Consider the following 13,058-nt stretch of genomic DNA (forward strand, 5'->3'; position numbering starts at 1 on the left):
TTAGTCGATACTTAATCTGTATTTGTCAGGGGGGTTTTCCCTAAAAAGGAAAGAAAAACAGAGTCCCTGTCTACTATAATTTCCCTCCTCTCCCTGCAGACTTGCATATGCAACTCAACAATCACAACCTCAACTCATAGCTAACACTTTGTATCATCAAAGTACTTTACAGGTGGTAACTAGTTAACCATCACCACACAGTGGGAGGTAGAGCAGTATTATCCCCATTTTACAGATGGGAAAACTAAGACATAGCAAGGTGAGCGACTTGCCCATGATCACACAGTGAGTCAGCAAGAGACACAGGCTTAGAACTGTGCCATTCGTGGCTCCCAATCCTGTGCTGAGTCTCCACCCCAAGGGCGGCTATTTGTTTTGTGCCGCTCCAAGCATGGCAGTCAGGCAGCCTTCAGCGGCGTTTCTGCAGGAGGTCCGCTAGTCACATGGATTTGGCGGCGGTTCTGTGGGTGATCTGCTCGTCCCGCACCTTTGTCGTACCCGCTGCCAAATTGCCGCCCAAACCGCGGGACTGGTGGACCTCCTGCAGAAACGGGCGCTGCCTGACTGCTGCCCTCACAGTGACCAGGAGCCTGCCCCCTGTGGCTTGCCGCCCAGGCACGCGCTTGCTGCACTGGTGCCTGGAGCTGCCCCTGTCCTCGCCTCCTTTCAGTGCTGTTGTAGGGTAGTCAGGAAACCACTAGGCCGTGTCATTTTCAGACAAAAGCTTCAACCCAGGACATTAAAGCAGCAGGAGGAGAAGGCTGGCAGGTGAGAATGCAGACTATGCCCTGGGGAGCATAGTTACCTCTTGGCTCTACTACTTCATCTATTGCAGGCATACTCATCAGACCAGTCTGAGCAGTGCTGAATTCTGTCTTGGCAGAGGGCCCTAGGAATGCAGGAGCAATACTCGAAAAACACCGGTGTGCATCTCCACCACTGAGTCCCGCAAGGAGGGCAGCTAGCCACTAGGGTGAAAAAGAAAACACGGATCATTGGCTCTTCTGCTTTTCTTACATGTTACATTTTAGACTTTACGTTGGCAGATCTGAATTCTCACCTAGCAGATACTGATATGCACAAGAAAGAAAAGCTTTCACCCAGCACCGGAGTATTTAACCTTAAGCAGCCATCTGATTTCTTAGAGTCAGTAGATACTGGTGGGTACACAGACCTGCCATGGAAAGGGGTCTCTCTGTCAGTACTATCTCCAGAAGTCAGGGACAGTTAGCTACCAGTAAGAGGAGCAGTCAGTTAACATTCATGACACACAAATGCCATTACTTGAATGTTACTATCTGTATATCTGAAACTAGCTATTCTAGATGCAGCTGCTGATATGCATCAATTCAGGTCTGCATGTTGTGGCTGAGATTTTTGAAACAGTCTAGGTGATTTAGACACACAATTCCATTGATTTCAGTGGAAGATGTGTCTACTTTTCCTAGACTGCTTTGAAAATCCCAACCTTTAGCTTCAATTTTCAAATATGAACTTTTTTAGGTGTGTTAAATTCCAACTGGAACTTAGTAAGCTGCTGTAAACATTCATAAGAATCAGCCATTAGTTTTGAATTTTCACGGCTGGCTACAGTCATTTTTTGAGACAAAATCAATCCGAAGTCAGCGTACACCAGAGAACAAATGGCTCAAGAGATTGGCAATGGGCTATGAAGCCTTTCACCTCTAGGTTGTTAGTCTAAATATGGCCCAAGTTGTTAGTGATCAAGAGTTATTAGCATCAGATGTCTGCTTAGCAGCGTAAGTGAAATTAAATTGGTGGTGACAATCCAATGACCATTGAACAGATGTCTACATAAAACCACAATACCTGGCATGCTTACTGACAGTCTCAGCAGACAGACTAAGGACTGAGCAGGTCATAGAGCCTGAATGAAGGGCAAGGTTGAAGTCGCTTTGTGGGATGACATGAGGAAGTCTGCACTGTTGTTACTCACGTTCTGTCTATCTCAGGGGTTCTTAAACTGGGGGTCAGGACCCTTCAGGGGATTGCAAGGTTATTACAAGGGAGGTTGCAAGCTGTCAGCCTCCATCCCAAATCCTGCTTTGCCTTCAGCATTTATAATGGTGTTAAATATATTTAAAAAGTGTTTTTAATGTATAAGGGGGGTCACAGTCAGAGGCTTGCTCTGTTGAAAGGTGTCACCAGTACAGAAGTTTGAGAACTACTGATCTATATTGTGGGTAAAAGGAGGACGTCAGTCTCTGTGGTTGTCAGTCCACCATCCTTTACAAACACCAAGCCCTTTAACTATTGTTTACATCAGTGAAAAAAAGTGGCTGACTTACAGGTCCCCTTTTCATCAGAACAGTCTCCACAGTCATTCGCACCATTACACTTCTGATCAGCATAGATCCAGTACACAGGATTGCTGCAGCGGAAGATCAAGTATCCTGGAAGGTTACTGGGCAAATCATCTACAAGATGAGACACCTGGAGATAGTGAAATGTTCTAACTTCACTCAACAACAGTTGGACATAAATATAATGGCTGAGAAACCGATTATTAGCTATTAATATGACTTTACATGTCTATGTTCTCCTTCCAAGCAAGGATCTCAAAGCACTTGAAAAATATTAACCTACATGGCCCCCCTGGTAGATGGAGGGAAATGTGCTTATTCCCCATTTAAGGATGGGGAAACTGAGGTACTGAGCATTTAAGTGACTTGCCCAAAGTGTCATGGGAAGTCTGCAGCAGAGCCAGGTGTACAGTCCAGATCTTCTGGATCCCTGTCCGCTATTTTAACAAGACCATCTGTTCTGTAGCTCACTGAACCATAAATCAAAACCAGATCTTCCATATGCTAACACGATGCTCTGTCAGTAGCCCATGTAAGCAAAGGAGGAGGGAGGCCTCATGGTTAAAGCTCACAAGTGCAAATCAAGTGACCTCAATTCTTCTGTTTCTAGTTCTCCACAGACTCCTGGTGCAGCCTTGAACAATCTGGTCATTCAGCAGCTGGGTTATGAAGTGTTCTGTTCAGTTATTCTGTGCCAAAGTAAGCTCTGAGTAAGGAGCAACATGAGAAAACCAGGGATTGTGAGGAACATGCACAGGAGGACTGAAGAAACCATCACAGGGAGAAGATGTTAAAAAAAAAAAAAAAGCTTACTACATAATTTCTCCTGCTCATCCTCTCCATTAACACATTCTCTGATTCTGTTGCAGATCTGACTGGCTGGAAGGCAAGTCACTCTGTCATCACACAAAAAGCCAGTCTGGTTACCTGAAGTCACACAGAAACGGTTTACTGAAAAGAAATCAGAAGATAAATGAGCTCAGATACTGATTTATCTAACTAGGGTGATCAGAATTTACAGGGACAGTCTATTTGGGGCTTTGTCTTATATAGATGCCTAATATCTCCCACCCCGTTTTGATTTGTAACAATTGCTCTCTGGTCACCAGATCTAACAGACATTTCCACGTTCACCAAGAGCACATGGACAAGACCAAAAAGATGTTTTTAACCAGAAGAAAAACATGCGGAATTTCAGGAATTCAGCTGCCATCCTGGAACTGACCAATGGTCCATTTATACATGGATCCTACCTGCTAACATGCTCTACTACATTAGAATCTTAAGTGTATTAAAATGTGATTATGCCACCCACACTAAGTACTAGAGAGTCACAAGAATCCTATTAAAGCTCCAAGGACAAGTGTACGTTCAAAGTAGCACTTGTCACCAAGAGTTTGGAAGGGAACAAATTCATCTCTCTCCTTCCCTTCCTCTCCCCTGTCTAAAGTTTCAAGTGGCACCTTCTATGTCTAACTTATTGAAAACTTAACACTTTGGCTGGAGATTAACTAACTATTTTAGATAGAAAAAGATAACAGACTGACCAGGAGTGGGTGGCGGGAGTCCAAAGGTGACGGTGAAACCAATGACAGCACCTACAACGCCGAGTGCAAGCAGTGCAATAATGGAGATACAGAGGCATCTTCGAGTACAACTTAAACATGCACTGCATTCCTGGCAGTGATCTGTGACAATAAAAGGGAACTAAATGTCACAGGATTCACAAGTGACGAGCGGGGGTTAAAGTGAGTTGGACATTGTAAACTGCAGTTTAAGCAGACTGCAAAATTCTCACATTCATTCATTCTTCAGAGTTATTCCCAAAGTTTTTGAGCAAAGAACTGGAAATATTTGAAATTCAAAACATGTGTTGGTTAGTTTCATGGATCACAGTGTATCATTTTTGTTACATAATTGGCTGTCTTATGGCACTGAGCAACAAAAGTGCACATACGGATAAGTATAATTTAAAATTGAGAATTCACATTGTTATTGGTTACTACACTTCTACCCCAATATAATGCTGTCCTCAGGAGCCAAAAAATCTTACCGAGTTATAAGTGAAACTTGCGGTATATCGAACTTGCTTTGAGCTGCCGGAGTGTCCAGCCCCGCCCCCCCAGAGCACTCCTTTTCCGCACTACAGCCAAATTAGTGTTATATTGAGTCACGTTATATCGTGGTAGAGGTGTATTTAGAACAGGATGGGCAAACTATTTGGCCTGAAGGCCGTATCGGGTTTCGTAAATTGTATGGAAGGCCGGTTAGGGGAAGGGGTCGTGGGCCAGCCCTATCTGCCCCCCCCAGGACTCCTGCCTCATCCAACCCCCCCTTCCCTGACGGCCCCCCCACTCCATCCACACTCCATGCCCCCCTCCCCCGCTCCTGGTCCCCTGACTGCCCCCTGCCACCCCTTCCAATGCCCCCTCCTTCCTGACTGCCCCCTGGGATCACTGCCCCCATTCAACCCCATTTCCCCCCCGACCACCATCCACATCTCTGACCTCTGACCACCACCCTGAACTCCCCTGCCCTCTATCCAACCCTCCCATTCCTTGCCTCGTTACTGCGCTGCCTGGAGCACCGGTGGCTGGTGACGCTACAGCCGTGCTGCCTGGCTGGAGCTGGGCCACACCACCACCGCTGCTGCCGCCACCACGCAGCACAGAGACCGGGTCAGGCCAGGCTCTGCATCTGCACTGCCCCAGGAGCTCACAGCCTCGCCGCCCAGAGCACTGGAGGTGGGGGACAGGTAGGATGGTCTCATGGGCCAGATGTGGCCTGCGGGCTGTAGTTTGCCCACCCCGATTTAGAATGTGCTTTCCATGAACATTTGATCTTAAGATTTGGTTTCATTACTACTCATTCTTATTTATTATTTGTAAAGCGGTGTTGCCTAGAAACCCTCGTCACGGACCAGGACCTCATTGTGGTATGTGCCGCACAGACACGGAACAAAAAGATGCTCCATGCGCCAAGAGCTGACTTGTGCTAACTAAGCTTGTTCACTAGAATATTTGCAGCAAAACGAACACAAATGGAGTCAAACTCAGTCAGACCAAATTTAGGTTTAAAAATTAAAATGAACATTCACCAAAGTCTTTTTACACCTCAGCTCTGCTTCTAACATCTCAAAAATCTCTGAGCATAATCTATTAAGGATTTAGTCTATGTGGTCTCTCTCTGTCAGCACGCTCCTTAGTAATGCTGTCAGTGCCAGCAGACCAGTGACACAAATTGAAACAGAGGTGATAATGTGCAAGAGCTGAATGAAAGGTTAAATTCAAAACTATACCAAACATATTCAAGTGTAATGTGAAATGAGAAGAGCTTTGCTCCACTACAGTATCTTTCCTCCAGGAAGCTCAAAGCCCTTTACAAATATGATGGACAGGGGCGGCTCCAGGCCCCAGTACGCCAAGCGTGTGCTTGGGGCGGCAAGCCATGGGGGGCGCTCTGCCAGCCCTGTGAGAGCGGCAGGCAGGCTGCCCTCGGCGGCTTGCCTGCAGAGGGTCCGCTGGTCCAGCGGACCCTCTGCAGGCAAACCGCAGAAGGCAGCCTGCCTGCCGTACTTGGGGGGGCAAAATTCCTAGAGCTGCCCCTGGTGATTGACCCTACTATAATAAATTCTAAAGTACAGCAAGCTCTTGTCATTTTACAGATGAGGGTAACTAAGGCACAAGAGAGTTAAATAACAGAGAAAGTCAGAGGTAGGGTTAGGAACAGATTCCCCAGGAGAAATCCTGGCCCATTAAATGAGTGGCAAAACTCTCATCAACGTCAATGAATTCTTTGCATCAGTCTTCACTGCAGAGGGTGTGAAGAAAATCCCCACTCATGAGATGTACTTTTTAGATGACAAATCTGAGGAGTTGTCCCAGATTGAGATGTCAACAGAGACATATTTGGAACAAACTGCTAAATTAAATAGTAATAAGCAGCATCCTACCAAATTCATGGCCATGAAAAATGCGTCACGGACCGTGAAATCTGGTCTTGTGTATAACTTTACCCTTTACTATACCAATTTCACAGGGAGACCAGCATTTCTCAAATTGGGGGTCCTGACGCAAAAGGGAGTTGCAGAGAAGGGGGCACAAGGTTATTTTAGGGGGGTCTCAGTATTGCTACTTTTACTTCTGCGCTGCTGCCTTCAGAACTGAGTGGCTGGAGAGTGGCAGCTGTTGGCTGGGCGCTCAGCTCTGAAGGCAGCACCCCTCCAGCAGCAGCAAAGAAGTAAGGGTGGCAATGCCATACCATGCCATCCTTACTTGTGCACTGCTGCTGGAAGCAGCTCAGCTTACAGAGCTGGGTTCCCAGCCAGCAGCGGCTGCTCTCCAGCTGCCCAGCTCTGAAGGCAGTGCCGCAACCAGCAGCAGCGCAGAAGTAAGGGTAGCAGTACCTCAACCCCCCTACAATAACCTTGTGACACCCCCCTCCATTCCTTTTTGGGTCACTACCCCTACAATTACAATACTGTGAAATTTCAGATTTAAATAGCTAAAATCATGAAATTTATGATGTTTAAAATTCTATCACCATGAAATTGACCAAAATGGACTGTGAATTTGGTAGGATCCTAGTAATAAGTCACCAGGACCAGATGGTTTTCACCCAAGAGTTCTGTAGGAACTCAAATATGAAATAGCAGAACCACTAACTATGGTAGATAACCCAATGGTTAAAATCAGCCTCTGTACCAGATAACTGGAGGACAGCTAATACAATGCTATCTTTTAAGAAAGGACTCCAGAAGCAATCTTGGCAATTACAGGTCAGTAAGCCTCACAAATTGGTTGACATGATAGTAAAGAACACAATTATCAGACACATTGATGAATATAAAATGTTGGGGAAGAGTCAAAATGGCTTCTGTAAAGGGAAATCATGCCTCACCAATCAATGGACAGAGGTAAATAGCAGAGTGCCCCAAGGATCTGCACAGGGACCACTGCTGCTCAACATATTCATAAATGATCTGGACAAAGGGAAAATAGTGAAGTGGCAAAGTCTGCAGGCAATACAAAATTACTCAAAACAGTTAAGTCCAAAGCTGACTGCGAAGAGTTACAAAGGGCTCTCGCTAAACTAGGTGCCTGGGCAACAAAATGGCAGATGAAGTTCAATGTTGATAAATGCAAAATAATGTACATTGGAAACCATAATCCCAACCACACATAAAAAAGATGGGGTCTAAATTAGCTGCTCCCACTCAAGAAAGAGATCTTGGAGACATCATAGAAGTTCTCTGAAAACATCTGTTCAATGTGCAGCAGCCACCAAAAAAATCTAACAGAGTATTAGGAGCCATTAAGGAAAGGGATAGATAATGAAATAGAAAAGATATAATGCCACTATCTACATCCATGGTACCCCCACATTACAAATACTGTGTGCAGTTCTGGTTGCCCCATCTCAACAAGATATGTTAGAATTGGAGAAGATTCAGAGAAGCAAAAAATTGATTAGGGGTATGAAACAACTTCCATATGTGGATAGATTAAAAAACTGGGACTGTTCAGTTTAGAAAAGAGACAATGAAAGGGGAATATGATAAAGGTCTACAGAGTTATGAATGGCCTGGAGAAAAAGTATTATTTACCTCTTCACATAACATAAGAGCTAGGGGTCACCCAATGAAATTAATAGGCAGCTGGTGTAAACAAAACAACACAGTCAACCTGTGGAACTCATTGCCAGGCAATGTTGTGAAGGCCAAAAGTATACCGGGTTCAAAAAAGAATTAGATACATTCCTGGAAGATAGGTCCTTCAACGCTTATTAGTCAAGATAGTCAGGGATGCAACCCCATGCTCTGAGTGTCCCTAAACCTGTGACTGAAAGAAACTGGGACTGGACAACAGGGGATGGATCACTGAATAATCCCTCTTCAGTTCATTCCCTCTGAAGCGTCTGGCACAAGTCATTGCTGGAAGACAGGATACTGGGCTAGATGGACCATTAGTCTGACCCAGTATAGCTATTTTTATATCCTAATAGAGCAGGATGTCCCCTTAGGACATCATGATTCCTACTGTCACCACTAGCACGTTACATTCTGTTATAGGGAAACAGCCAATACTAATGAGAAACTGTTACAGAATAGACCCTCAGAATGACTACTTACATTTCCAGAGAAAAGAATTAGAGAGTTGGAGTTGTAATAGGCCATTTCAAAGAAAAAAGAAAACACAAAGCAAAACCTAGGAAATCAAATGCTAAAACTGCATTTTTACAACTTTAAGATTACACAGTTAAGTGCCTAAAAGTCAGGAAATGTGAAAGTTAAAGCTGAACACAAACCCTTAACTCTTCCCTTACACTTCCGTATTATGTCTACAAATTCAGCATCACACTTCCATAGAATCATGTTTCTAAAGTAATCGGGGGGGGGACCCCAATTTCAGTATGTTGTTTGAGAAATAGTATGTAATCACATAATTAGACTATCATAATGCATCAGTCCAAAGGAGTACAATTAAGTTGTATGTTCCGCCTTATTTTTTTTCCTGACCTTGAGTGTTTATCTGCAAAATCGTAATGTTGCATTAACATAGTGTTTGCATTTCATTAGCAATTTGTCAAGTGTCAGCTGTGCTCAGTGGAGTACAAACATGAATGAAAGCATGGTCTTTGCCCCACTGCTGCTGAGATTTTGGCCCCATTTGAAACACACACAATTCACCTTTGTACAGAGAGTGCACAGGGAACCGTTCATCTCCAAAGGCAAACATTTCAGAAACTCAAGAGCATGTGAAAATAGAACGTGTGTTTGTGACATGAAAGTGTTTACAAACATTAAGTATAATTATTGCAACCAATGGTACCACTGTGAGAAAGATAGCAGTAAAGTGCCATTGCTTCCTGACTTGCAAATATTTCCTACTGAATTTTATTATTTTCACATTTTTATTTTTAAATGGACAATAAACAACAATGGCTGAAGTTGGCAATGCAGATGTGACCCAGATGAGTATAGGACTTTTTTTGAACCCCTTAAGAACTTGCAGGGCATTTAGACATTCTTCATGAGTCTCTTCCTTCACAAAAAGATTCCATTGCTACAAGATGTTGCATGCAGTACTATGTACCAGATAGCATGCCATTTCCCTACCACCAAAAGGCAGCTTATACCTATCAGTTTTATATTCTAGACACTTTTCCTATCATTAGTAAAAGAAAAGCCACTCAAGAAACTGTAAAACATTACTTGTATTTTATATTATGTAGATAAAAATGTATCTATTGGTTTCCACATTCTTTACCAAGCCATTCAATTATACTTTATTAATTACCTCTTTCTTCAGAGGACTTTGTTGAGTCAAATGAGATTCCACCAAAACTTCTCTATAAATAACAGAAATAAAATACATAGCTTAAAGAAGCAATGTTTACAGGTAATTTCAAATAATGTTAGTTACATTTTTCTGGTGCTTGTGTCATTTTATATGGAAATACATTTTATACATCTCATTACCTTCATATAAAAAGAAAGATCATTTCATCTTAAGATGTGGAAGATATTTCATTAACAAAATGGTTGCTAGATCGTCTTTCCATCTCATTCATCCATTTGTAAAGCAAAAGCTAATACAAATTCAGGATTTCAGATACATATTTTTCTTTCGGTGGAATTACTTTTATGTATAAACAACTAGATATTGTACAGCAACCAGCAGGAAAGAGGCCAGACAAATTGAATGAACATCAGCATTCTTTAAAAAGTCATGACATTTTTCAAAGGGGATAAAATTACCTGAGGATGAGTTCTGTTCATATTTAGGTATAGACACAATGTTTTACTTAAATGGAGTTGAAAAAGCCTTGGAATTTTTTTCCAGTACAGGGTTCAGCCAGGCCATTTGCAGGCAGATCGTCTCTTTCAGATGGTTCTGTTTTAATGAGTCTACACCTTGAAGGGCACTGCTTCTGTGTTACCTGGTTACTAAGAGAAACAGAGGTAGACAGGAAAGAGTCATTCTAATCTATAGTCATACACATATGATACAGGTCATGATGGATGGCAGGAGAGGCAGCATCAGCCTTTTCTCTGGCTCTGGGCGGAAGTGAGAGAGAGTTGGGTGGTCATAGCCTGGTCCCTAGTGGACACATTAGCAAACACCACACAGCTCACTCCGCACAGCTAAAGCTGCACTTGGAGCTGGGCTGGCAGGGCAGGAGGTGCTTTGGCAGAGCTGCAGGAAGGGCGGCGGTCGGTCTGTCTGTCTGCAATAGCATTAGCCAGCCCCAGCCAGAATGCTGAGTGTCACTGTGTTAACAAACAGACTAGAAGTTACTGTGGCTGCAGGCACACTAGGTAACTGCCACAGAGCGTTGGCGGAAGATTTCCGGGAATGCTTGTCACCGGCCTGACTCTGCTCCCACTGCCTGCCGTGAGAGCAGAGAGGCCCAGGGGCACTTTGGAAAAGCTCATCCTTCTAACCTTGCTTGACTGAGTCCATTTTTCATCTTTCTGCCTTCAGGGTCAGGGAAAGACGCTCCCTTTGGTTTGTGGGAAAGTGCTAGAAAGGAAATAGACAGCAGCGCCATGATACATAGCCCCAAGCTGAAAGGATGATTAAAGCAACCAAGGACAAATGTGTGTGTGGCAGGTAGGAAAGGGATAGATCCTCTCTCCAGAACAAAGACACCATTAAGGACCCTCCTCCCTCATGGAATCCCAGAGCCCAGACTCCTGGCCTAGCCCAAATATCTACAGTGCAATTTTGTAGCCCTGCGAGCCTGAGTCAGCTGACCCGGGCCAGCCTGGGGTGTTTTATGGCAGTGTACGTCCCCTTAGGATCTGAATTTTTAAAGGTGCTCAGCACTTCCGAGACTCCAACTCTTGGCAGGCCCGATTTCCCTCTTTTACATTGGCATAAAATAGGAGGACCTTCCTTCAAAAAATCAGAGTTAGAACCAGTGTGAGGAGAATCAGGCCTGCTAAGAGTCCATGAAACAGGGATAACACTTACCTACCTTGGAGGGGTGCGCAGGATCAGTTTGTATTGGTACCATGCTTTGAAGCAGTAAAGGGCTCTATATAACATAGATAATACTCCAGCCCCTCTGCTATAGCTTTTGACAGCAGTACATAGCAAACCACCAAAACAGAAATTTTCTTCCCCCTTTTCTTTCCTTTCTAGTTTCAGCGTGGATTTTGAAAACAAACCAAAGAACTGATGGCAGGATTAAAAGAAAAAGCCAGTTAATTTAAGCTTAATATTTAAAACTTTCAGAACCACTACCACCACACCTTTTTCTGTGTAACTTCCTGCCAGCCTTCCTTTCCCCTCATTTTAACTCCACTGCTATTTGACCCAGGCTTTATCTTTCCCTGCCGGTGGATGTGAGCCCAACACTGGGTGCAAGTAGCAAAAAGACAGACGCTGCTTTGCTGTAGTCTGCAAACCCAACTTCACTGGCACCAGTTCCTCTCTGAAGATGTGTCGCTGGGTCAGGGAAGAGAGCCTGTACCACTTCCTTCCCCAACAGCATAAGAAAAAGGAATTAGTGTTTGTTTTATTCTAGTATAGGACATTGACTTAGGTCTAAGGTCTTACACATGTCCATCCTCTGACCATTTCCTCCTCTTCAGGAAGTAAAAGAATAGGAGCTGGCATGCAGGGCTGGCCAAGGTTTTCTGCTACCCCAAGTGGCGGGAAAAAAAAAAAAAAAGCAGATTAGGCAGCAGCTCAAAGAGGAAGAGAGGGACTGAGAGACCTGCCACTGTAGTGCTGCCTCTTTGTATTGGCCACCCCAGGCACCTGCTTCCTTTGCTAGGTCCTGGAGCCCAGGGCCGGTGCAAGGAAGTTTCACGCCCTAGCAAAACTTCCACCTTGCACCACTTATCCCCTCCAGCCCTGCGGCAGCTCTCTGCCCTCCCCCTTCTGCCCTGAGGTGACCCCACCACGGCAGCTCCCCCCTGCGCTGAGGCACCCCCTCTGCGGCAGTTCCTCCCCTCCCAGAGCCGTGCAGCACCTCCCCACCCCAGCTCACCTCTGATCCACCTCCTCCTTGAGCATGCCACCCCTGCTCTAACTCTCCTCCCAGGCTTGCAGCGCCAAACAGCTGATTGTTGCCGCAAGCCTAGGAGGCAGGAGAAGTGGAGCAGCAACTGCATGCTCCGGGAGGAACTGTTGTAAAAATAAACAAATAAATAAAAAAAATTGGGAGCATCACTTTCTGGTGCCCCCAAATCTTGGCGCCGTAGGCAATTGCCTAGTTTGCCTTAATTGTAGCAGCGGCCCTGCTGGTGCCAGCCCTGCTGGCAAGGTACACATCTTCCTTCCCCCCAAATTCCATCTCTACTGTGGGAGCAGATCATACTTCACCTGGGGGGTGAAATGTGTGGGGCCTATGTGTGATGTGGGAGGGAAAAAGGAGATTGTTCAGGAAATGGGGTGACCCAGGGATGTGCAGGAGGGCAGGGGATGAAAACAGAGCTGGAATGCTGGTGGTTAATGAAAAGAAGGTAAATAATGGGGACAGGAGCAGCTCAGAGGAAAGGTCAGAGCCTTGTTTGGCAATGCAGGTACATCATGTGACTCCTAGGTAAACCAGTAAGTATACAGTAATACCCACAAAACAAATAGCTCAGGGCACCACTGATCTTCAACACTCCCACATGCTATTTTACTAGTGACTTAGCAGAACAGAGCTTACTGAGGACAACAGCCTCTGTCAGAGCAGGATTTAATTTTCCAGACAGGGTGTAAGGCCTGTCACCTT

The 13,058-nt window shown here is 44.8% G+C and overlaps 1 protein-coding gene across 1 annotated transcript; it reads right to left on the bottom strand.

Moving 5' to 3' along the window:
• Window positions 1–355: 355 nt before the first annotated feature.
• LDLRAD1 (low density lipoprotein receptor class A domain containing 1) lies at window positions 356–11,934 on the bottom strand. Its single transcript, XM_032766952.2, has 6 exons — window positions 10,084–11,934; window positions 9,623–9,674; window positions 3,872–4,012; window positions 3,138–3,275; window positions 2,310–2,438; window positions 356–968 (listed from the first exon to the last, which is right to left on the bottom strand). The coding sequence occupies exons 1-6, from the start codon at window positions 10,102–10,104 to the stop codon at window positions 823–825; spliced, it is 627 nt and encodes a 208-aa protein (XP_032622843.1). The 5' UTR covers window positions 10,105–11,934; the 3' UTR covers window positions 356–822.
• Between the last annotated feature and the right edge of the window lie 1,124 nt (window positions 11,935–13,058).

Source organism: Chelonoidis abingdonii, chromosome 7 (assembly GCF_003597395.2).
Source record: "Chelonoidis abingdonii isolate Lonesome George chromosome 7, CheloAbing_2.0, whole genome shotgun sequence".
NCBI lineage: Eukaryota > Metazoa > Chordata > Testudines > Testudinidae > Chelonoidis > Chelonoidis abingdonii.

Bases quoted from the DNA above. Each gene is read 5' to 3' on its own strand.
- LDLRAD1 (XM_032766952.2), bottom strand. From the start codon at position 10,104: ATGAACAGAACTCATCCTCAG. The intron at 9,675-10,083 runs GTAATTTTATCC...TGTTATTTATAG, and splicing joins TGAACAGAACTCATCCTCAG to AGAAGTTTTGGTGGAATCTC. The intron at 3,276-3,871 runs GTCAGTCTGTTA...ATTTCTTTTCAG, and splicing joins ACTCCCGCCACCCACTCCTG to TAAACCGTTTCTGTGTGACT.